This window comes from Coregonus lavaretus (assembly GCF_964263955.1).
Source record: "Coregonus lavaretus genome assembly, chromosome: 23".
In the NCBI taxonomy this organism is placed as follows: domain Eukaryota; kingdom Metazoa; phylum Chordata; class Actinopteri; order Salmoniformes; family Salmonidae; genus Coregonus; species Coregonus lavaretus.
The window spans coordinates 8,181,799-8,207,080 of NC_140010.1; the positions used below are offsets into that span (position 1 = coordinate 8,181,799).

Below are 25,282 nucleotides of genomic sequence, written 5' to 3' on the forward strand. Positions count from 1 at the left end.
AGCGTCGCGGCTCTTAACAAACTACCGCCTACAGAAGACGCCTTCATGACTCTTATGTGTAATGGAACGAAGAGTCATGATCAAGGGCTAATTGCTGCTTTAGGCCCTGGCTGTTGTCTTCAATCACAACATTGCTGGCAGTGGTGTTATGGAAGCCAACTTCTAGGGGTTTGCACGTGAGCTAGCTTCTTGAGAGAAGGACAATAGTCCAGTCTCCCTGTATGATGATAATAACTCTGCCTTGCCCTTTGGACATAAATGTTGAATTTTCACCATACTGCTCATTGCTGGCACCTTCAGTATGTAATCATCTCAGATCCTCAGTGTCAGGGGTCGATTTGGAAAGTCCACGAAAGTCTGAAGTTGAGACTGTGATATCCACCCAATCTTTTTGCCTGTAGGTCAGTCTGTGCTGTCAGAGACAGGCCGAGAGAGATGGGGAGAGTGTGACCAGACCATCAGGCACCATGACTCAACTCCACACCAGGACAAAGAGAAGAAGACCACTGCTTTCACCCTTTTCAATCAATTTAAATTGACTTTTCATCCTGATTTTGACATGTTTTTGAAATAACTTTGCTGTGCATTTTATTTGTCTTTTTTGATGAAATTGCTCAGCCATTGGAATGACATGGAGGAAATAGAAATACATGTATTGAGAAATTAACATCTATCTTATGTTTTTATTATAGTTTGATTGAATTCTGTCATTTTACAGCCAACTGTACTTTTCAGGGTCAGTTAACTCAATTATTGTTTCGCACTGGTTTTAACGTTGTTTGATTTTCCAGAGCGAGAAGCGAGGGATATAACGCTAAAATCATAGTCTCTGTTTTTCCCTTTGCTCTCGGTTCATTATATCAACCATTATCGTTTGTGTAGCCTGGGTACTACTGATAGTCTGTTTCTGCTTTAGCTAACTTTTCTTGTTTTTCTAAACTGGCATGACGACGATGTAGCTTACTTCAATGGAAAAACGTTTTGGTATCAGGCTCCTTTTCTTGGACCTCTTTTGTCCAACTTATTAATGACCATGATGGTTATTGTAATAAAATTAAGTGTACAAAAATGAATGTCTGGTGTTTTTCCCTTGCCATTTGAAAACTATCCACAATCTTGTGATGATAATGGGGTAAAATGTAAAATGAGTAATTGGTCCTCAGATTCTCAAAAAGTTATACAGCAGCACCATCGAGAGCATCCTGACTGGTTGCATCACTGCCTGGTATGGCAACTGCTCGGCCTCTGACCGCAAGGCACTACAGGGGGTAGTGCGTACCACCCAGTACATCACTGGGGCCAAGCTTCCTGCCATCCAGGATCTCTATACCAGACGGTGTCAGAGGAAGGTCCTAAAAATGGTCAAAGACTCCAGCCACACTAGTCATAGACTATTCTCTCTGCTACCGCACGGCAAGTGGTACCGGAGCGCCAAGTCTAGGTCCAAAAGGCTTCTTAACAGCTAATAAAATGGCTACCTGGACTATTTGCATTGCCAGTAATGTACTTTTTAATCCATACATTTTCCCTGACAACCAAAAGTATTCGTTACATTTTTAATGCTTAGCAGGACAGAAAAATGGTCAAATTCACGCACTTATCAAGAAAACAACCTTGGTCATCTCTACTGCCTCTGATCTGGCGGACTCACTAAACACATGCTTCATTTGTAAATTATGTCTGAGTGTTGGAGTGTCCCTGGCTATCCGTAACTAACAAAAACAAGAAAACTGTGACTTCTGGTTTGCATAACCCTTGTGCTTTGCTGGAAAAAAATGACATCCATTATGTTACGGGTCAAATTGACCCGCACAGTTTAAACACACTCAAGACAGTCAAAGAATTAAGTAAAAACAGAAACAACTTTATTTTGTCTTATCAGACATTTCAGAAAGAAGAAATACAATACTTTTTATTTTTTTTAAACAATATTTAAGAACTATTTGTTAAACATATTTCCTTTCTCACAAACAAGATTTTTCAGTTTCCCCAAGTAGGTTTTTTCCCCCCCTATTGGTCCATATTATCCCTTCAGTCTTTCTCTCTACATGTTGAACACAATGTGTGTGTGTGCTTTCTGCAGATGTATTTATTGCATTCTACACAAGTGGTGCTTGTTTTACTGTCTTGTCGAGGGGGGCAGAGCTGGCATCTTTTCCGTTTCTTGCCACTGCCTGTATCCACTGGATCCATTTCTGGTTGATTGGAGGCATGTGTTGATGGTCCAGCTTGAATTTTCTGGACGGCAGATGCAGCTGCTGTCGACCGAGGAGGCCGGACTCTCCTCTGGATCTTGGGAGTGATGAGAGCTTTGCCGAGCTCCTCTAGGAAAAGCCGGCGTCGGTACAATTTGCCACCATTCCATTGCTCGTTGATTTCAGTCCACAGGACATAGGCATTGTAAGCAGACACATCCACAATGTTGTAGAAAATCACCAAAGGCCAGCGGGCAGTCATGCGCTGACAACTATATGTTGCTGTGACTTTATCCAAATTGTCAACTCCTCCTTTGGTGGAATTGTAGTCCAGTATTATTTGTGGCTTGATGTCCTCTCTTGCACTCAGCGATGCATCTTTGTGCATTGTGCTCATTACAAGAACATTCTTGTTCTTCTTTGGGCAGTATGAAACAACAGTTGCATTTTCAGAGAAAGCAAATTTAGAGGAATGCACAGTTCTGCCCTGCATTTTCAGAAGCTCACTGGGAAGTTCAGGTTTGTTTTTTCTGATTGTTCCAACCATGGTCAGCTTTCTCTTCTGTAGTTCAACACCAAGGCGGTAGGATGTGAAGAAGTTGTCACACGTGATGTTATGACCTTGCAGCCCTTCACTCATGTCCAGCACCACCCGCATCCCCTGGTTTTTCTCAGGCACTCCGCCGGGTGGCTTCCCAGTGTAAACTTGCATATTCCATGCATAGCTTGATGTGGCATCACATGCTGCCCATATTTTGATGCCATATTTTGCAGGCTTGTTTGGCATATACTGTCTGAAGGGACAACGTCCTCTGAATGGAACAAGGCGTTCATCAACTGTAACATGAGGACTGGGATTGTACAGTAACGGTAGAATTTCCACCCATTTATCCCATACATCTCTGATTGCAGCTAGTTTGTCTCTTTCACGTCGACCCGGTCTGGTATCACGGTTATCAAAGCGAATCACCCGAGAAATTATGTGGAATTCTTGTAGAGACATTGTTGCCCGAAATATTGGCCTTCCATTCTCTTCATTCCACAGGCTGGCCGTTGCTTCTCCGTTTGACCGGTAGACTCCAGCTAATATGAGCAATCCAATGTATGCATGCAAGTCAATCCGATCCAGTGGCTTCCAGTTCTCTTGAAACACACGGCTCCCCTCCAAGTTGGTCATGTCCAGAACAATCTTCTCTATTGCTTGGGGTAAAAAGAGCTCAAAAGCTGATTGTATGTCATGGACTCGAGTGACAGCAAATCGTGTAGGTCCTGGAACCATTTTTATTACATTGGAAGCTGAGAGTCTACCTTGACCTCGTTGTGGTGACGGTGACCATTCAATATGACCATCTTTAGACTTCCATGTCTTCTCTTCTCTTGATGATGCTTGTTGCATGCTCTGTCTCTCATCTGATGTAGGGGATGGTACGGCAGACTCCTCCTCTGAATCCTCTTCAATGAAGACAAAATCTGGATCATCAACAGCATTGTCCTCTATCTCTGAAATATCCTCTGTCTCTGAAACCTCTTCTTCTTTTTCACTGTCACAGTCCAGAATTTGTGATAAGACTTCATTGATTGAAAATCTTTTGGAGCTCATTTTTGAGTGTCTGTGTCAGGGACCTGCTGCTCTCACACTGAGGAGAAGCTTGGGAAAGCCCTTTTTAACCCAAACACAATTCTAAAAGTGCAACCAGGACCAGTCAAAACAAAATACATCAAAGACACTTTTTTGTTTTGCACCTGTGCAAATATATATACACATGAAAGCCTCCGGGTCAAAATGACCCACAACATCATGTTTGTATACAAAATGTACACAGACATTCCACAACACATCAGTGTGTCCACATTTTGCAGTTAGGTTCATGACCCTAAATGAGGAAAAGTCATGTAATTTCATGGCGAAAAAGAGTGGTTAACTAGTATTTTAGACAACGCAAAAGTGGAAACGGGTCAAATTGACCCACAACATAACAGGAGGGTTAATATAATTTGAAATTATTTATACTTTTACTTTGAGTATATTTGAGCAATTACATTTACTTTTGATACTTAAGTATATTTTAAACCAAATACTATTAGACTTCTACTCAAGTAATATTTTACTGTGTGACTTTCACTTTTACTTGAGTCTTTTTCTATTAAGGTATCTTTACTTTTACTCAAGTATGACAATTGGGTACTTTTTCCACAACCGCCTCATATCATGAATATGCATAGCCATCTCGAGACAACTCGGATATAAAGTGTTTTTTCTCAAAGTTGGCGGGATGTGACGTGTCCTAATTATATCAGTACACTCGTAACAACTTAAGCATTACGAAACTTCTTTCGATCAAACCTCTCGTAGCAAATAAACCATAATTTGTTGTTGTTGACCAAATTCGACACTCATTGACTTCCATACAAAAACTCCTTTCTTGGTGTGCGAAACAACGAAAATACGCCACGTGCTGGATGAAGACAGATTTTCTGCAGTTGGGCGTCTCTTTCATAGGCTAGACACGAGAAAGCGGGAAGGACGAGAAGGGTGTAATTGCAGACAGCAATTCGGGGCGTTTTCTGGTATGGGCGTTTCTTGATATCAAGTTATACCCATTGAAGCTCACCATTGGCCCGTGGCGGTTTCTTTAAGTGCATCTTTTTATCGACAAAGAAAGCTGAGGTCAATAGATTTAGATGATGTTGGTAAGTTCTTCCACATAGCAACCTCAACCTGTATGTCTTTGTTACTTCTCAATGTGCTCAATTAGACTCTTTACCTATCCAATTCTTTATTTATTTGAAGGCGACATAATCTGATAGCTACAGATAACTGGGAAGCTGTTATGTTAGAAGATAGCTAGCTAACCTTAGCTAATTGATATTAGCATTAATGTTCCCGAAAAGTACACAATTAGTGAACTAGGCCTTTATTACTCGTGTATGGGCGAATACTCCTCAGCCACCCCCTCCCCCCCGGTCGACATCACCCCCAACCAAAAACATCTTCCTTCAACCATGGAGAGGGTTTACCCACCTTTTGTGGAAAAATGCACAGACAGCGATCAGAGTTTAACACTACATCACTGGTAGAGATCATGTTTTAAGATTGTGTGGTTTCTATAAGAATAGCTGAAGGCATCAGAGTTATAACCTCTCACTTTGCCAGAAATTCACACACATACACAGTCTAATTTTAGTTTTGTCAGTGTTAGACCATGGTAATGTTTTCAACTTTGAATGATAGTTCAATAAACTTTATTATTGTTAAAGGGATATTTTGGGATTTTGGCAAAGAGGCACATTATATCCTTCCCCAGAGTCAGATGAACTCGCAGATACCATTTTTATGTCTGTGTCCAGTATGAAGGAGATTAGAGGTATTTTCGCACACCAATGCTAACTAGCATTAGCGCAATGGCTGGAACTGGAAGTTTGTAGGTATCTGCTAGCATGCAATACGATTTTGAGGTGTTGGACAAAAGTATATGTCAAGTTTATTAGTGCCGTTTCATGGCGGTACAAAATCCTAAATGATCATGCTGATAAATATTTTTACACCATGTGCCATCCACAGACAGTCAAATTCCTATCTAATCTAAAGCATTCTTTTAAAACGAGACATCAGAAATCCGGAAGTCTCCCTGATATAAACCCCTGGGACCATTGAGCCAAATAAACTCTGTGATTGAGCTATGCGTGGGACAGTGCAGGAACTGACCAATGGCAGGTATCAATGGACCGACCAAAGGCAGGCACCAATGGGCGTTTCCTGCTAATCAATGACTGATAAATGACATAACACCAATGGGCGTGTCCTGATATTAAGAAACGCCCCGAATTGCGGTTCGCAATTACACCATGTTGGAGAGGACAGCTGAACAGAAAGAAGATCCACAACAATAATTTCTAGACACATTTTTCTACCCCATGCAGATTCCCTAATCGACAAAACTCCAGGAATCATAACCTGCAAGAAGCATGGAGAGGAAAAGGTGGGTTTTAACGACTTGCTCAAAATAGTTGTAAGAAGGACAAATAGTAAGCAGCTATCATTAGAGAAAGCATGTCTGGCTGGCTGGCTAGCTAGCATTGTTGTTACTCGATGGAGTAGCCGGGTAGCTAGCTGGCCACTAAAGTAAGAAATCGTCCACTTAGTAGCTAAAACTGTAACAACAAAGTTAAAAGATCACTGTCTCCAGATTGCGTGCAATTTGACAATTAACGTTAGCTAGCTAGATAAGGCATTGATTTGCTAACGTTCGCATATACTAGCCATCGTTTGTTAACAAACTAACATCAGCCCCCCATAGCAGGTGATCACACATGTCATTGTGTCAGCTAACGTTAATTAGCAAGTAGCTGTCGGTCACGAGTCTGACAAACAAATCACCATGTATCATTAATAACTACTCAATATTATTAGTAGATTAGTCAGTCCCGATTTAACCATGATACATCACGGTTTTGATGCTTTCGAACACGGTCAATGTTTACATTTGTGTCAATTGATTCACATGTGGACTTTTTAGTTAAACAGTATTGTGAGGGTATACAGTGCTGTTGGTTAGCTAGGACAACTAGCTGGCTAACTTTATTTGTTTACTAATGGTTTTTTTGCAGGCTGAGGCTCTCTGATAACTCTTAACATTTATTTTTACTTGATTGTAGTCATTTAGATGTTCTTATCCAGAGTGATTTACAGTTAGTGCTTTCGTCATAAGATAGCTAGGTGAGACTACCACGTAGCACAGTCATAGTAAGTACATTTTTCCGCAATAAAGTAGCTATCAGCAAAGCCAGAGCTAGTAAGGGGGGGAGTCAAGTGCGAGTGTTAGTTCACGAAAGCCCATTTTCTCTCACTTCAATAAAAGGCTCTTTATGATCATACTAAGCAATTCATATCATGTGTTTTTAATATGCATTAATTATATTTTCCATGTTTTCCTGAACTGCAATAAATTAAAGGTCCTGAACAGTCATTCTGAAAATTACTTTTCCTCGCATGGTTAACTACAGGTACGTTTGAAAAGACAGGCTGAGTGGGGAGGGTGCTTGCTTTGACTGACAGCACTTTGAAACGCCTATGTCAAGCAACTTTGATGCAATGTTGCAGTAAAATCATCTCAAGCTAATTTGGTGAAACACAAAGCAACTCAAACCACATTAAAATTGCATCAATGATATCAATTTTTTTTATATACATCTCCCGTTTGGCACGTCTCTGTTCACAGCAACACGGATGGGTATACTTGACAACTGCGTCTGAGTTTTGAATGACCCCCCCTCCCTTTTTCCCATGCTGGCCAGTAACTAACACCAGACACAGATAAAAGGGGAAACATATAATTATCTTTGCCATCGACGAATAGGGTAAACTTTTAATTATATTTGCTTACACCCTACAGTAAAATTTTGCCACCAGTAGAGTAGCTATCTAGCTATATAAACGACGTTGGTTATAAGGCAGTACTTATTTAAATTAGGTAAGTAAATATCATGTTAGCATTGGTGTGTTTACATGTACATCATTTAGCAGACGCTCTTATCCAGAGCGACTTACAAATTGGTGCATTCAACTTATGATAGCCAGTGGGACAACCACTTTTTTTAAATTATTTTTTTGTGGGGGGAGGGGGGGGGGGTAGAAGGATTACTTTATACTATTCCAGGTATTCCTTAAAGAGGTATGGTTTCAAGTGTCTCCGGAAGGTGGTCAGTGACTCCGCTGTCCTGGCGTCGTGGGGGAGCTTGTTCCACCATTGGGGTGCCAGAGCAGTGAATAGCTTTGCCTGGGCTGAGCGGGAACTGTGCTTCCATAGAGGTAGGGAAGCTAGCAGGCCAGATGTGGATTAACGTAGTGCACTCGTTTGGGTGTAGGGTCTGATCAGAGCCTGAAGGTAAGGAGGTGCCGTTCCCCTCACAGCTCCGTAGGCAAGCACCATGGTCTTGTAGCAGATGCGAGCTTCAACTGGAAGCCAGTGGAGTGTGCGGAGGAGCGGGGTGACATGAGAGAACTTGGGAAGGTTGAACACCAGACGGGCTGCAGTGTTCTGGATAAGTTGTAGGGGTTTAATGAGAGTTAAGGGGATGTCACCTTGTCCCCTTAATAATGTATCCAAGTGTTTGACATGGGGAGGGGACCAGGAACTTTATGCTCAAACTTTATCAATGAAGAAACAAGTCATTTTTCATACTTTGGTCATCATACTTTGATCTGGCTTCCTTAAAATATCAAATTTCATGTAAACATCATTTTGACTGTTCATTACCTTTTAATCCAAATAAAACAGTTGTATTATATTGTTTTGTCCTCAGTGACAGCAGGGACCTCATTAAAAGGTTGTAAGTGCAGGTTGCTGATAAGTCGCCCTCGGGTTATAGCTTCAATTCAATGCGTATGTTTTTTTTCTGATGTCCTGTCTTACTGCCCCATTAGCGACCCTGGAAAGAGATTCCTGTGCAAGCCCCAGTTAGCTCATTACCTGGGCAACACCATGGACGTGCACGCCATTGACCCCCGTGCAGGAAGGATGCTCATGAATAAGCTGCACAGGAACCGACACAAGCATCGCTATGACAACAACCATCAGATCAAGGTGAGAGAGGGTTTCGTAGACCAGGATCATGTGTAATCTGTTTGACCTTTGAGCAATGATCCCTGACCTGTTTCTGTCTGTTTTGAAGGTTAAGCCGGACCTGAACACGACCTTACCAGTCCGACAGACAGCGTCTATCTTTAAACAGCCCGTCACCAAGGTAACCAATCACCCTAGCAACAAAGTGAAGACCGACCCCCACAAGGCTGTCGACCAACCAAGACAGGTGAGTCCAGTGATGCTCGGCTCTTATTGGTTGTGATGTAATGATACTGTAATGTTATTGCTTCCGTTGCTGCCATATGGTTGGTAGATGAAGTCATCTACTCTGGCCTAGCCCTTGAAAGCTTATTATTGCAAATTGGGATGAGTAGCTCAATTTAACAAGCTTACTCAAGCTTAATCAAAGCTTGTTAAATCCTTCCTGTAATGTGGCTAAACATTTTGAGATGTTCTGAGTGGCAGCGATTAAAAATGTGAATTATGAATCACATTATGTGATGCGCTCAGAGTCAAATGTCTAGTTGTTGTTGTTTACATACTGTCTGTTGGTCCTCAGCTGTTTTGGGAGAGGAAACTGAGTGGTCTGAGTGCGTTTGACATCGCAGAAGAGCTGGTGAAGACCATGGACCTTCCCAGGGGCCTACAGGGTGAGTACACACGGCAGCGAATACTTGAGTCTCAATATATACACATAAAACCCAATGTTTTGTGATTTTACGATTTTGTGTGTGTTTATCTGACCCTGTGTATGTCCCCCCAGGTGTTGGGCCTGTGTGTTCAGACAAGACCTTGCTCTCTGCAATCGCCAGTGCCCTGCACACCAGCCCCACCCCCGTCACTGGTCAGCTGACCGCAGCCGTGGAGAAGAACCCTGGGGTATGGCTCAACACGGCCCAGCCGCTCTGCAAGGCCTTCATGGTGACCGATGACGACATCAGGTAGAGTACACACACACCTATACAAACACACACATACAGTGAGGGAAAAAAGTATTTAATCCCCTGCTGATTTTGTACGTTTGCCCACTGACAAAGACATGATCAGTCTATAATTTTAATGGTAGGTTTATTTGAACAGTGAGAGACAGAATAACAAAAAAATCCAGAAAAACACATGTCAAAAATGTTATAAATTGATTTGCATTTTAATGAGGGAAATAAGTATTTGACCCCTCTGCAAAACATGACTTAGTACTTGGTGGCAAAACCCTTGTTGGCAATCACAGAGGTCAGACGTTTCTTGTAGTTGGCCACCAGGTTTGCACACATCTCAGGAGGGATTTTGTCCCACTCCTCTTTGCAGATCTTCTCCAAGTCATTAAGGTTTCGAGCCTGACGTTTGGCAACTCGAACCTTCAGCTCCCTCCACAGATTTTCTATGGGATTAAGGTCTGGAGACTGGCTAGGCCACTCCAGGACCTTAATGTGCTTCTTCTTGAGCCACTCCTTTGTTGCCTTGGCCGTGTGTTTTGGGTCGTTGTCATGCTGGAATACCCACGCACGACCCATTTTCAATGCCCTGGCTGAGGGAAGGAGGTTCTCACCCAAGATTTGACGGTACATGGCCCCGTCCATTGTCCCTTTGTTGCTGTGAAGTTGTCCTGTCCCCTTAGCAGAAAAACACCCCCAAAGCATAATGTTTCCACCTCCATGTTTGACGGTGGGGATGGTGTTCTTGGGGTCATAGGCAGCATTCCTCCTCCTCCAAACACGGCGAGTTGAGTTGATGCCAAAGAGCTCCATTTTGGTCTCATCTGACCACAACACTTTCACCCAGTTCTCCTCTGAATCATTCAGATGTTCATTGGCAAACTTCAGACAGGCCTGTATATGTGCTTTCTTGAGCAGGGGGACATTGCGGGCACTGCAGGATTTCAGTCCTTCATGGCGTAGTGTGTTACCAATTGTTTTCTTGGTGACTATGGTCCCAGCTGCCTTGAGATCATTGACAAGATGCTCCCGCGTAGTTCTGGGCTGCTTCCTCACCGTTCTCATGATCATTGCAACTCCACGAGGTGAGATCTTGCATGGAGCCCCAGGCCGAGGGAGATTGACAGTTGTTTTGTGTTTCTTCCATTTGAGAATAATCGCACCAACTGTTGTCACCTTCTCACCAAGCTGCTTGGCGATGGTCTTGTAGCCCATTCCAGCCTTGTGCAGGTCTACAATCTTGTCCCTGATATCCTTGGAGAGCTCTTTGGTCTTGGCCATAGTGGAGAGTTTGGAATCTGATTGATTGATTGCTTCTGTGGACAGGTGTCTTTTATACAGGTAACAAGCTGAGATTAGGAGCACTCCCTTTAAGAGTGTGCTCCTAATCTCAGCTCGGTACCTGTATAAAAGACACCTGGGAGCTAGAAATCTTTCTGATTGAGAGGGGGTCAAATACTTATTTCCCTCATTAAAATGCAAATCAATGTATAACATTTTTGACATGCGTTTTTCTGGATTTTTTTGTTGTTATTCTGTCTCTCACTGTTCAAATAAACTTACCATTAAAATTATAGACTGATAATTTCTTTGTCAGTGGGCAAAGTAAAAATCAGCAGGGGATCAAATCCTTTTTTCCCTCAGTGTAAACCCTGTGGTCGGGCACAACACCACCCAGCTGCTGTGGGGCCTTGTTGTAGTTAACCCTGCCAAGGACTGTCATCAATCCATTGCTCCCTAACCTCTCTCCTATGTGGTGTATGTAGGAAGCAGGAGGACCTGGTCCACAGTGTGAGGAGGAGGCTGGAGGAAGCTCTGATGGCAGACATGTTGGTTCACATAGAGGACTCCACCAACGAGGCAGACGCTCTGAAGAAGGAGCAAGCCGACAAGGAGGACATATAGCCAAGGTACAGCAGAGCTGTATAATATAGAAATTAAATAGATAGATTGAGGTTACTTTGTCTATAAGAAATGTTCTGTTCTGTGGGTTTGTTCATAATACTTTATGTAGCGAGAGAACGGATGAAGTCCAGAATTAAAACATTAACATAATAAATAATAATAAATAATTGGTTATTTAGCAGACGCTCTTATCCAGAGCGACTTACAGGAGCAATTAGGGTTAAGTGCCTTGCTCAAGGGCACATCGACAGATTTTTCACCTAGTCGGCTTGGGGATTAGAACCAGCGACCTTTCGGTTACTGGCACAACGCTCTTAACCACTAAGCTACCTGCCGCCCTATGTGACAATTATTATTTGTAATTATGTGACAATACCGGTAGGAACATGCTATAGAGAAACGTATTGATTTACTTGTGATCATCTTTCTCTCCTACAGGGTTGGTGAATACTACAGCGGGCTGCCTGGAACACAGTATTCTACCCATACACATACAGGATATTCCCCAGGACCGGACTAGCATCTGTCAACATGAAGGATCCTCTCTCTCACTGGGACCTCCACATACGTCTTTCTGTCTGGAAGTCAGCCAACAACAATTGAATCCAAATTTATTTTCGACCAATTTAAATTGAATTTATGGAGAAAGAAAATTGACCTTGGACAAGGCTTTGAAGTTCAATTCACTTATTTTTACCCTCAGTAATTGTATGAAATGTGGACAAGTATGTATGGTGCTTTAGACAACGTAGTCTTGCGCTTTTGTGAATAGTCTTAACAAGTTAGAAGTCGAAACAGAGTTAACGTTTGTCTGCGTGCATGCCAGAGAAAGGGGGAGAAAACGTGTGTGTGTGCATGTGTGTTTTCGCGAGAGCGTGAGAAGTAAGAACAGAGTGTGTGTTTGTGGGTTACCACTCAGTCCATTCCATTTGAACGGTTCCATCTAGCTCTGTCTTGTGTTGCCCTGGTTCCACTCAGTGTCATTTGCCCAATTGGAGGGGCGCAGATTGGGCAAGGGACCACATGCTGTAAGATAACAGTTGGAGGCTCAAAACGGACTTAGCAAAAGACTACCTATTGTGTCAAATCAGTCATAGATAAACGTGCATCATATGACCTGATAAAGGATAAATCCTATAGCTCTTGTTATCCCTATCTAATTGGGTTTGGTGTTCTTCAAATGATGTAGGCTGGATAGTCGTGAAGAGCGGTGCTCTGCACAGAGGTTGAATTGACTCGCATGGCTCATACGCTCCTATAAGTTCAAAATGGTGCTAATTTTGTCTGGTCTCGTCTTTGTAGATGTATTTTTGCTTTCATGTTACATTGATGAACTGTCAATATGTGCGACGGCTGACATAGACTGCTCCACTACTCTGAAATAGTTGCCTATTTGGGATATAGTATTTTTAATCTTTTTTTTTTTTTTTAAGAACTTTGCTTTGTGGCAAGTCACAATTATGCCATAGTTATTTAACATTGATTGTTTTGTTAGGTTTTAAATGCTATGAAATGTTTCGCTTAACCTGTTCTTGATTTGAGTTATGAATGGGAAGATAATTCACTGTTATATGAAGATGTCTGAAAAAGTACGAAGCCCCCCATGAAATGTAATTGTTAATATTATGCTTTGTAGCAAAAATGTTTTATTTTTCCTCATAGAGAGATTTGTTACCATTGCCTCTTTTTTTTAGAAATTGTAGGTCAAACATCAAGCAATTCATTTCTGTCTGATTTATTTTTTCCTATAACAAAAATAAATGCAGTCTTTTGTCATCTGCGTGTTGTGTTCTTTTAGATGCTTGCTTGGTATGTGAGATCCGCAGATGGAGAAGATTCATCACCAGACCTGTCTGGTTCAGATGTTGAAGCCTGAGTTTGTATAGCAATCAATAATGGATAATTAATTTCTTATTCCAGACTACATGGAATCTGGCATCTATTATTCAGTTATTGTCCCATTTGGTCAACCTCAAGGGGTTGACAGGCACCCACACAATAACGGGGACATTAATTTCGCTATAGACCTTCAAACACAGTTGGTGATATTGAACTGCTACCCTTGACAAAAATGTTGAGGTTTTAGGTTGATGGGTTATTTTGTCCCCATTCTCCCAATAACCAACTCTACCCAGCCTTTAAATTGTGACCGCCATAGCATTCATAACTGCCAATTTCCCACCACGTTTTCAAAAACTGACACCGAAGCATCAGACGATTTATAATTTGCTTTATCAATTTCCAATGGGAAAAATTATCCACAGGCACAATCACTGCGGTATAAAATAATAATAATATCGATCGCGACGTACGTTCCTTGGCCTTTGAACCCATTGTTGTGTCTCGGATGACGTCAGTTCTGTGTGCGAGACAGGCAGAGCGGCGTGCGCCTGGCGAGACAAAGGCGGCGGACCAGGGAACAGCTAAGAGAAAGAGGTTAGCAAGATCAAGATTCAATTTTCGTGAGGTAACTGCATGGAAATGTAATGATGGACTACGAACCGATACGAAAAATGACGGGCCGCTAAAACGATATCCGTCTGGAATAGGATCCCATCAACAGCCTGTCCCTTCTCGTTCGTTTTTAAACATTTTCTTCAACGCCCCCAATTTAGCGAGCTAGCTAGCATTAGCGCACTGGTCGCCACTCACCATTCCTTCAAGAATCAAAAGAGAGGAACTCATAAAATCGGGAGTTTGCCAAAGGGTAAATTAACTTAAAGATATTTTATCCCCCCCCCAAAAAAAAAGTATTTGGCTTGGACAAATTATTGAACTGAAGTATTTCTGCCTGCTATCCAACTAACGTTAGCTAGCTAGCTGTGGTACTCCCAAACAAAGGGGACGACAACGTGACTGACTCAACTGTGGAACTAGCTAGTTTGCTAGTTAGCGTTTAGCTAGTTAACAACAGATTAGCGCTTTCCCAAATTTGATGCTCCTTTTTCGGGATGATACCGACTGAATAGACAAAAGTTAATGATCTAGTGTTGGTCAGTGTTAAGGAATATTTAATATTGACTTACTAAAATATGTATGATGCCTATTTCAACAAGATAACCAATCAGTCACACACAGCCTATTTTTGCAAGACAGTGACAGAATGCAACAACACACAGACAAAGCAGTAAAGTAGAGTTGAAGGGGACGGCGCCCAAGTGTAACACACTGTAACCTATTTAGTTATGGAACTAACTAGCTATATGACATCAAATGTTTTTACAACTTTCAGTGCATTTAATTTGTGCGTTTTCTAAAACGTATCATGGCTCAAAACGTGTTGTGCTGAAACTCTCTTTGTTTGCCTTCCCCAGAAAAGAGCGCTTTTACACCCACAGGCGACCCCAGATCTGATGTTCATCCTCGGGGACTATGCCTAGCCCCTTATTCCACCCCGAGATTATGGACCACGACATGGTAGTGAGCAGCCAGCACAACGGGGTCAGCCTGCCCCGAGAGACGGACCAGGAGTCCCGGGACGAGGACCATCAGGAGGCGCTCCGTTTCGCCCTGGACCAGCTGTCACTTATGGCCCTGGAGAAGGTGGACTGTGGGGGCGGTGGTGGGGGGCTCGTTGACCCGCTCGACGGGAACCAGGGACCGGGCTCCGAGAATTGCAACGGCGGTTATGTCAACCTGCAGTTGCTGGAGCACCCAGGAGGCTCCCGGGACTCCCCGACGTCCTGCTCCCCATCTCCAGAGTACTATGGATCGGGCGGGTACCACATGGCTGGCCCGCACTCTCACTCCATGCTCGGGGAACAAAACTCCATTATCTGCAATCGCAAGAGGAGTGTCAACATGACCGAATGCGTACCTGTGCCCAGCTCCGAACACGTTGCGGAAATAGTGGGAAGACAAGGTAAGAATTTGTTATTTCTCCCCACTGTTGTCTACCTATGTGGTTTGGCCATAGCTAGCTAGTTCATAAGATATTCTAGCTAATGTTATAGATGTTAGGGTCTAGCTTTTACCAACTACCCCTATCATAACCACGAATGCATAGGACCATGCACCAGATATCCTTCCTTTGTTTGGATGGTGAGATGTCTCTGAAGTTTATCAGCGTCTAGTGTTGTTGTGAGTTGTTATTGATGTGTACAGTGGATGTTGTTTACTCGCGTAATACATGTAGATATAGAACGGCTTACTAGCCTTATTTGCATGTCCTTACAACAGTGTTGAATCAACTACAGATGTTATTGGTTGTGTGTCTCTCTGTGTGTATGGTGCATGGGTAGGGGGAGGGGTAGAAGAGGGTCAGACAAAGCCGCAGATTGTCGAGAGTCTGGACATGTCTAGCAGGCTGCACCAAACAAAAGAAACCTATCGAATAATTTAGCGATATGTACGGCAGACGTCACAAATGTTAAACAAGATGCCTGGTGTTTATATTGACGTCCACGTTCAAAGTAGATTTGTAGTTATTTTATCCCACAGCCCTAAAGCAAGGCTGTGGGATGGCCGCCGCGCAGAACATGGGACTGGGCGGTGTTTTCGCCCCGCATCCAGCTCAGTCGACCGCTCTCGGCCGTTTTGAAAATATACACACATTTTATCTCCGCACACGTTTAGCTCAATATTCACCACTAGTTAACATATACACAGTGCCTATGCTTTGCGCGCCTAGCGCAGTTGTGGCTATGTTATGGCATTGTTCTCTTTGTTTGAAAATGCCATGCTTTCTGCCTCCCAGAATGACATCACACACGTCGCACCCTATTGGTGGGTGAGAGCGAACTGTCCATATTTAAAGGAACATTGCAGCGGTTCTTGGTTTAGCATTAGACATGCTACGAGGCTAACAAGCTACAGGCCTACATAATGGGAATATACACTGCTCAAAAAAATTAAGGGAACAGTAAAATAACACATCCTAGATCTGAATGAATGAAATAATCTTATTAAATACTTTTTTCTTTACATAGTTGAATGTGCTGACAACAAAATCACACAAATTATCAATGGAAATCAAATGTATCTGTCTGGATTTGGAGTCACCCTCAAAATTAAAGTGGAAAACCACACTACAGGCTGATCCAACTTTGATGTAATGTCCTTAAAACAAGTCAAAATGAGGCTCAGTAGTGTGTGTGGCCTCCACGTGCCTGTATGACCTCCCTACAACGCCTGGGCATGCTCCTGATGAGGTGGCGGATGGTCTGCTGAGGGATCTCCTCCCAGACCTGGACTAAAGCATCCGCCAACTCCTGAGTGGCGCAGTGGTCTAAGGCACTGCATCGCAGTGCTAACTTTGCCACTAGAGATCCTGGTTCGAATCCAGGCTCTGTCGCAGCCGGCCGCTGGGGCGGCGCACAATTGGCCCAGCGTCGTCCAGGGTAGGGGAGGGAATGGCCGGCAGGGATGTAGCTCAGTTGATAGAGCATGGTGTTTGCAACGCCAGGGTTGTGGGTTCGATTCCCACGGGGGGCCAGTATAAAAATAATAATAATGTATTCACTAACTGTAAGTCGCTCTGGATAAGAGCGTCTGCTAAATGACGTAAATGTAACTCCTGGACAGTCTGTGGTGCAACGTGGCGTTGGTAGATGGAGCGAGACATGATGTGCTCAATTGGATTCAGGTCTGGGGAACGGGCGGGCCAGTCCATAGCATCAATGCCTTCCTCTTGCAGGAACTGCTGACACACTCCAGCCACATGAGGTCTAGCATTGTCTTGCATTAGGAGGAACCCAGGGCCAACCGCACCAGCATATGGTCTCACAAGGGGTCTGAGGATCTCATCTCGGTACCTAATGGCAGTCAGGCTACCTCTGGCGAGCACATGGAGGGCTGTGCGGCCCCCCCAAAGAAATGCCACCCCACACCATGACTGACCCACCGCCAAACCGGTCATGCTGGAGGATGTTGCAGGCAGCAAAACGTTCTCCACGGGGTCTCCAGACTCTGTCACGTCTGTCACATGTGCTCAGTGTGAACCTGCTTTCATCTGTGAAGAGCACAGGGCGCCAGTGGCGAATTTGCCAATCTTGGTGTTCTCTGGCAAATGCCAAACGTCCTGCACGGTGTTGGGCTTTAAGCACAACCCCCACCTGTGGACGTCGGGCCCTCATACCACCCTCATGGAGTCTGTTTCTGACCGTTTGAGCAGACACATGCACATTTGTGGCCTGCTGGAGGTCATTTTGCAGGGCTCTGGCAGTGCTCCTCCTTGCACAAAGGCGGAGGTAGCAGTCCTGTTGCTGGGTTGTTGCCCTCCTACGGCCTCCTCCACGTCTCCTGATGTACTGGCCTGTCTCCTGGTAGCGCCTCCATGCTATGGACACTACGCTGACAGACACAGCAAACCTTCTTGCCACAGCTCGCATTGATGTGCCATCCTGGATGAGCTGCACTACCTGAGCCACTTGTGTGGGTTGTAGACTCCGTCTCATGCTACCACTAGAGTGAAAGCACCGCCAGCATTCAAAAGTGACCAAAACATCAGCCAGGAAGCATAGGAACTGAGAAGTGGTCTGTGGTCATCACCTGCAAAACCAGTCCTTTATTGGGGGTGTCTTGCTAATTGCCTATAATTTCCACCTGTTGTCTATTCCATTTGCACAACAGCATGTGACATTTATTGTCAATCAGTGTTGCTTCCTAAGTGGACAGTTTGATTTCACAGAAGTGTGATTGACTTGGAGTTACATTGTGTTGTTTAAGTGTTCCCTTTATTTTTTTGAGCAGTGTATTTTTGCCAGGCTGTTTGCCAACCAGATCATTATTTTATCCCGTTTAGTAAACATTTGCACCTCCAACAAATTTCTATTATCTGAATCAATCAAGTTAAAGTCACAGTAGCCATATATTATTGACATTATGTATTATACATTTTTAGTTTATGAAACAACCATTACTTTACATTTAAATTCCCCTATTGAAAATAATGATTCATTCTCAACTCCACCAAACACAATTAGCCAACATTTTTATATTTACCCTCTTCCATGCCTTTCCATATCTCTTGGTCCCAGGCTGTAAGATCAAGGCACTACGTGCAAAGACAAACACCTACATAAAGACCCCGGTGAGGGGTGAGGAGCCCGTGTTCATCGTGACAGGGCGCAGGGAGGATGTGGAGATGGCCAAGCGGGAGATCGTCTCGGCGGCCGAGCACTTCTCCATGATCCGGGCGTCCCGCTGCAAGGCTGGGGCCGCGGGCACAGGAGCACCCGGGCCGGGGGGAGCAATCCCCGGACCCCCACACCTGCCTGGACAGACCACCATACAGGTACGACAACCACAGTAGGAGATACGGTAGCCTACTGTTTTGTTTGCTCGTGGTTTATTTAACCAGGTGAGTTTCATTGAGATGGTCATCTTTATTTTATGACAAGGGAGACTTTGCCAGTAGCCAGCATCACAAGCACCTGTGAAGATATACAAATATCAGTTGGCTAAAATGCACCCTCTTTGAATAGAGGTCATGGTAATATCTAACGGCTACTTTTATATACTTGGTGCTCAACCGTTCAGTTCCATTTCAATGGCAGTTCTTGCCAATTGCTTTACTGCTCTGCCAGTAAACTGCGTGATACATCACTTGTTTTTATGGGTATGTAATTTCCTCCTCCATAGTTTTACCTGGTCAGGTCATGTGGTCTGGAAAACCCTTACTCTTATTTCCTCCCCTGGTGCAGGTTCGGGTGCCGTACCGCGTGGTGGGGTTAGTGGTGGGGCCAAAGGGAGCGACCATCAAGCGCATCCAGCAGCAGACCCACACTTACATCGTGACACCCAGCCGGGAGAAGGACCCTGTGTTCGAGGTGACGGGCATGCCAGAGAACGTGGACCGAGCCCGGGAGGAGATTGAGACACACATCACCCTGCGGACCGGGGCCTTTGTGGACCTCCAGGGAGACAACGACTTCCACACCAACGGGACCGATGTCAGCCTAGAGGGCCTGGGCTCGCTGGGCGCCGCTCTCTGGTCTCGGGCCAACAACCACCACGCTGCCCCTCCACCCCCGCCTCCCCCTCCACCACCCCCACTCCCCCTGGCCATGCACCACTCATCTGGGCGGAAGCTGTCCTCCTCGGCCTCCTACCACCAACACAAGGGAGGGATGGGCTCTGAGAGCTACAGCGCCCCCAGGAGGGCCACAGAGGGAGGCAGCCCCACCAGCCCCTTCAGCACAGGCTCCAGCAGCGCCGGTGGAGGGGGGGGGTTCACCTTCGGGGGCGACTCTACCTCTGGCCTCCCCTCTGAGGAGCTGGGCTTTGAGTTCAGCGCCGCCAACATCTGGGCCCCCTTCGTCAATGGAGGACGAGGGAAGGCCCCAGGCTCCTCTCAGCAGCAGCCTCTCCGCCGAAACAGCTGCGGCCTGAGCGGAGGCGCCATCACACCCCGCCTGTCCCCCACCCTGCCCCCCGACGCCGTGGTGGGACCCCTGGATCATCCGCTGGCCCGTCGGGCCCAGAGCGACCCTCTCAGCGCCCTCTCCTGGCTGCAGTCGGGGGGTACCGGTGCAGGGACCATCTCTGGAGCATCTAGCTCCAGCTCCGGAGGCTCATCCACCGGTTACTCCTCCTGCTCAGCCTCCTCCCTGCCCGGAGGCTCTCCCACCGACTCAGAGGGCGGGGGCAGTGGAGTGGGCCTGGCCTCAGGCATGCTGGGCCGGCTGAAGGCTGCGGCAGGCTCTGGGGCTGGAGGTCTGATTGGCGTAGGGCCAGGGGGCGGGAGCAGGGACTGCTTTGTGTGCTTTGAGAGCGAGGTGACAGCGGCCCTGGTGCCCTGCGGCCACAACCTCTTCTGCATGGACTGCGCCGGACAGATCTGCCAGTCCGCTGAGCCCGAATGCCCTGTCTGCCACATCCCTGCCACACAGTGCATCCGCATCTTCTCCTAATGAACCCTCACCCAAAGACAAGGGAGGGGAGGGGGACAGAATAGGAGGTGAGAGGAGGGGTGGCATCTTAAAAAATAACTTTTTTTACTGTCTTACTATCCGAGAGTACTGCAGTGGGGCATCAACTGTGGAGGGACGGACACCAACAACCTTCTTTGCTAATAGGATTTACTATAATGATTACAATATTAGAAATATGACACTATACGGATGTTGATTTAATTATAATAACTATGATAACAATAATGGGAGTAATAATAATAATGAATATTATTTCCAGACTGACTGATTTTGGTTGATTCTGCGGACTGCAGAAGCAGTTGGGCTGGGATCGAGATTTCATGGTGGACTTGTGTGGAAGGAAACCAGTGTCTTAACTTTCTTCAGGCCTCTAGGTTGCCTGTCTGTATAGTTTTCATTCCTTCGCGTCTTCTTCAGATATCTCTGCCTGCTTCTCTCACAAGCCTTTTCCTTTGCCACTTTTGTACTTAATAACAGATATTTTTCAACGGAGCTGCCTAGACCTGCACTTTTCTACTGTTTTCTTTTCAATGTTATTTGACAGGATACAAAACGCAGTTTTTCTGGTCTTCTCTGTTCTCTCTCGCTCTTTCTCATGCTGTAGTATAGGGCTTTGGTATTGTGGTATGAGCCTGGAACTGACTTTGAAACAGGCACAGAAATTGACACCTATGAGACCAAACAAGGCTGAGGGACCTCATAGATGTTATGAATGAAGACTGAAACACTTAAGATATTTATACTGTTCAAAAACTGATATTCAATGTCGTGGTTTTAACAACCAGTATAGGAATAATATAGTTTTAAGTTATTTAAGGAATATCAGAACTAATGCCATAGGTCAGTTACTCAGTCCCCGTTGGTCTGTCTCTCTCTCAAACCCTCTCTCTTCCCATCTCCCTCTACCCTCCTCTCTCTCCTTCAATAGTTCCAGAGTTGGGCTTTGTTTCTGGTTAGATTGAATGAAGCAGAGCCAAGCCTTGTATTAAACGCTACTGTTTGATTCCATGTCGACGGCTCAGCTGACAACAGAATGTGTAATTGAAACAAACATGTCGTGTTTTTGGCTCCATTCCTCTTTCTTCCCCTTGCTGAGCTCAGTGTAGACACCTAGCCATCCACAGTCTACGCAGATCTTCTATATGATACAGTTGGCTTTGGACAGCTAATGTGTTTTTTAGATTAATTTAGGCTTTTTCACTGTAGACTGTGGCCCAGTTTGCCCCTGACTTCTGTCTCTCTCTGTCTCTCTGTCTCTCTGTCTCTCTCTCTCAACCGCATGGTTGAAGTCCAACAGGAGAATATTGGTCTTGGTGATGTCACACACAGGAATGTCTCTGCCAATAGCGAACTTGGTTAAGGCGAGGTGGCCGGTCCCAAGTATCAGGGGGCGTCAGAATGAGCCGTCTCTCTGTGCACTGCAAACCTTGTTAGCCCCTCCCCCAGCTAAGCTCTTTGTCTCCTAGTCTAACCCCAGATCACCCTGCCCAAGTGGCAGTGGCATCCCTGGAGATATGTTTTGTGTGTATTGTCTTTCTAGTAAGTTCACATCAACTGCCTCTCTCCTACGGTGTTTTTAAGTATGATGTGGACAGGTTGGTTTTGGTATGATGGTACGGTACACGGTTGTTGTATGTAGCCCTTTTGAACGTACGTACGGATGTATTCATAGAATGAGACAAGCCATGATAAACAAGATCCCAAAAAAGGGCTTCCTATGACTGCATACACGTGACATTTTCAGGTGTTAACATTCTCATCGGTGACAACAGCGAGAGTAATCAACGTATCCAATATGGCAGCTAGTAGCTAGTTCATCCAGGGCTTCCAGACTCTGTGTTTAAACCCAAACAGCTGCAGAATGTGTTGCTTGTTCTTTTCTCTCTGGTCTACGTCTATAGAACACTGGTCAACCCTGTTAGCACCGGTCTGTCTCACTGGTCAACCCTGTTAGCACCGGTCTGTCTCACTGGTCAACCCTGTTAGCACCGGTCTGTCTCACTGGTCAACCCTGTTAGCACCGGTCTGTCTCACTGGTCAACCCTGTTAGCACCGGTCCTTCTAATTCACGTCCATGGCCTGTGAACAAATTAACAGAAGTTCCAATACTTTTCAACTGCAGCTTTCCTTTTCCCCCTCACACCTTGAGGTACTATCCACTGATCTACCATGTGTGGACAGGTGTTCCTAGCAATAATGTCACTTCAGATCAGTGACTGCCTTCAGGGAGGGGGAAGTAAAGGATGCATTTCAAGAGAACGAACACTCTTCACGTAGCTCAAGCCGAGCTACTTTTTAACAAACCACTTCTATGTGTCTAAGATGCCTGACTTTAAATGAGCTAGCCAAGTGAAGGGGACAGCGGCTTGACGTCTTAATCTGTAATCTAATAGTCAACCCTCCACATTTAGCTACACAACAATGCTCCCAACTTGAAAAGGCCCTCCATGTCCACAGATGTGGAGCTAGTAGCCGACTGATGAGTCACATTTCACTGAAGACTACTCTAATGGTGCTTTGGTGCAAACTTGCTACTGACACAGATACTGTTTTTAGAAAAAAGGAACGGCCATGTACGGCAGCACAGCGTCCCCTCTCCAGCTCCTCTTTTAGGGAGTTAACTGTATAACTGGCTACCCTGACCCTGTGGTCTCTTTTTCTCTCCCCTCAACGTGAGAGTGATCGATCTGTATAAACTGGCAACCCGTCCCTGCTGGGCCTGATGTCAAAGGTTTAGTTTTTCTCTGCTCCTGCAGACACAAGTTAGGTGCAGGGGAGGATGTGACCATGTCTTTAAAGGAACAGATACACACAACAATTATAGTCTATCTCCTTTAGTGTTAAATGTAGGCCAATCTTAAAAGGGCCCCTTTTCCAGAACTGCCCATAACTTCTGTCACTAAAATGTCCTGAGTTGAATTTGCCAGGTGGTTCTGGTATAGGTTCTGGTCTGGTTGTTTCACTAGCGAACTCTTCACCCATGGTCCAGAGCATTGTGGTCATGTACAGTAACATAAACAGTTAAAAGGTACAGAATATTCCCATATTCTGCATTGTTTTTTTCTTTTTTGCTGAACTTAACCTCGCCCCCTCCCCTTTTAGGTTTGAAAACAGGGTTTATAGAGGCTCGTTAAGGAATGACCTCTGACCTTTTTGTGACAGGTGGACCCAGAGAGTGCCGCGCCTATCTGGGCATGCCGCTCCCCCTGGAACTCCGCCTTTCTATTTTGCTTTAATTCTTTTTGTACTCAGAACCAAAATGTTACGTCAGCAAACAAGGTTTCAGGCCTGACTTGTATGTATATACCCTGAATACAATCAATGGGATCTCATTTCAAAAAAGTTACCAGACTTAAGTAATGAAGTTAAGTGTAGTTTTTAAAAACATGTATAATTATTTGTAAGTTAACCATATGCATGTATTCAAGCCATCAGGCATTAGCTAATAATTTTTAAGAGGAAGAAAAATCTTTTTACACATTTTTATTTTTACAATTTATTTGCTTACCCAAATATCCCAGACAATAATGTGACTCTTTTTTATTACTTCAAAATGATTTTTTATTTTCCTTATTTTTTTCTTTATTTCCTGTGTACAACATATAGCCAATTTTATAACAAAATGAGAAAAAATTATTGAAGACATTTTTAAATTGAAATATATTTTATTTGAAAGTTTATGGACCTTTTAACCGTGTGCCAGAACAATTGTATACCCATATCATTTGAGCTGACTTGACGGTTATGAGAAATGTATCAAGAGTTTTATTTTTTATGCTTCTTTAATAAAATCTTGTTTTTGGTTTCATTTTTTACTGTAAAACCCTATTGTGTTTTGTATTTTCTTTCGCTTCTCTTTAGCTTTACTTTATGGTCAGAATACCACAATTTCACCTTTTACTTTAGTTTATTTAGCAAAAAATGTCTTACAACTAACAACGCAGTTAAGAAAATAAGAGGTAAGTAAGCATTTCACGTTAAGGTTGTATTCGGCGCATGTGATTTGATTTGACTGTAGAGTAGTAACTAGTAAGGGCTTACCTTGCCTTCCACACGCTGTGTTTACACAGGCAGCCCATTCTGATTTTTTTATTTCACTAATTGGTCTTTTGACCAATCCGATCCGGGGATTTAAAAAAAACGAATTGGGCTGCCAGTCTAAACGCAGACGTAGTTATTCTTCCCCGCTATTCAGATTTAGACCTGGGACACCAGGTGGGTGCAGTTAATTATCAGGTAGATCAGAAAACCAGGGCCACGTTCGGTACATAACGTAATTGAACGACCAGTTGAAAACGGGAAGGGTTGGGTTGTGGGTTCAACATTCACCGCTGCCCTTTTAAATACATTACTCATTGCTTCAAGGCACACCCACTGAACGGAGCAAACGTATCTCTGTTCAAGAATGTACAAAAACATTTTGGGAGAACGTGTCATACAGTACAAACTGTTCCGCAACGTAGCAAATGTTCGAGCAAACTGAACGCACCCCAGTAGTCCGCACCTCGTAGGGTAAGATTTGCATATCCCTGGGATAGGGCATAACATTTTAAGAATGCTTATTTGGGGTGGTTCGAACATGCTAAAGCAAGTAGTTGAGGACAGTGGCTAGGTTAACAAAACCGAAGCATGGATGTCCATAGACTGCTTTCAAGGTAATGAAACAAGTAGCTTTTAAATATGGGTGAACTAACCCTTTTTTATCCCAAGTTGGGCACCTGTTGTCATCTCTCATTCCACCACATGGTGGCAGTAGATATCAGCCAGGGGCTATGAATGATGGGAAGATGTGC

At 44.4% G+C, this 25,282-nt stretch overlaps 2 protein-coding genes across 4 annotated transcripts; both read left to right on the top strand.

Moving 5' to 3' along the window:
- The first annotated feature begins 6,036 nt into the window (after positions 1-6,036).
- Positions 6,037-13,391, top strand: LOC311099161 (methyl-CpG-binding domain protein 3-like). The gene is made up of 7 exons (XM_084139838.1): positions 6,037-6,175; positions 8,620-8,779; positions 8,868-9,005; positions 9,339-9,429; positions 9,543-9,720; positions 11,478-11,621; positions 12,055-13,391. The coding sequence occupies exons 1-6, from the start codon at positions 6,162-6,164 to the stop codon at positions 11,614-11,616; spliced, it is 720 nt and encodes a 239-aa protein (XP_083995964.1). The 5' UTR covers positions 6,037-6,161; the 3' UTR covers positions 11,617-11,621; positions 12,055-13,391.
- Positions 13,392-13,983: 592 nt separating this feature from the next.
- LOC311099151 (RNA-binding protein MEX3B-like) lies at positions 13,984-24,309 on the top strand. Of its 3 annotated transcripts, none has more exons than XM_084139821.1 (4): positions 13,984-14,052; positions 14,931-15,478; positions 18,594-18,850; positions 19,260-24,309. In XM_084139821.1, the coding sequence occupies exons 2-4, from the start codon at positions 14,989-14,991 to the stop codon at positions 20,466-20,468; spliced, it is 1,956 nt and encodes a 651-aa protein (XP_083995947.1). In that variant the 5' UTR covers positions 13,984-14,052; positions 14,931-14,988; the 3' UTR covers positions 20,469-24,309. The 3 variants fall into 3 exon arrangements, with proteins under 3 accessions (XP_083995947.1, XP_083995946.1, XP_083995945.1); XM_084139820.1 differs by having other exon boundaries at positions 14,007-14,083; XM_084139819.1 differs by having other exon boundaries at positions 14,012-14,323.
- Positions 24,310-25,282: the final 973 nt, after the last annotated feature.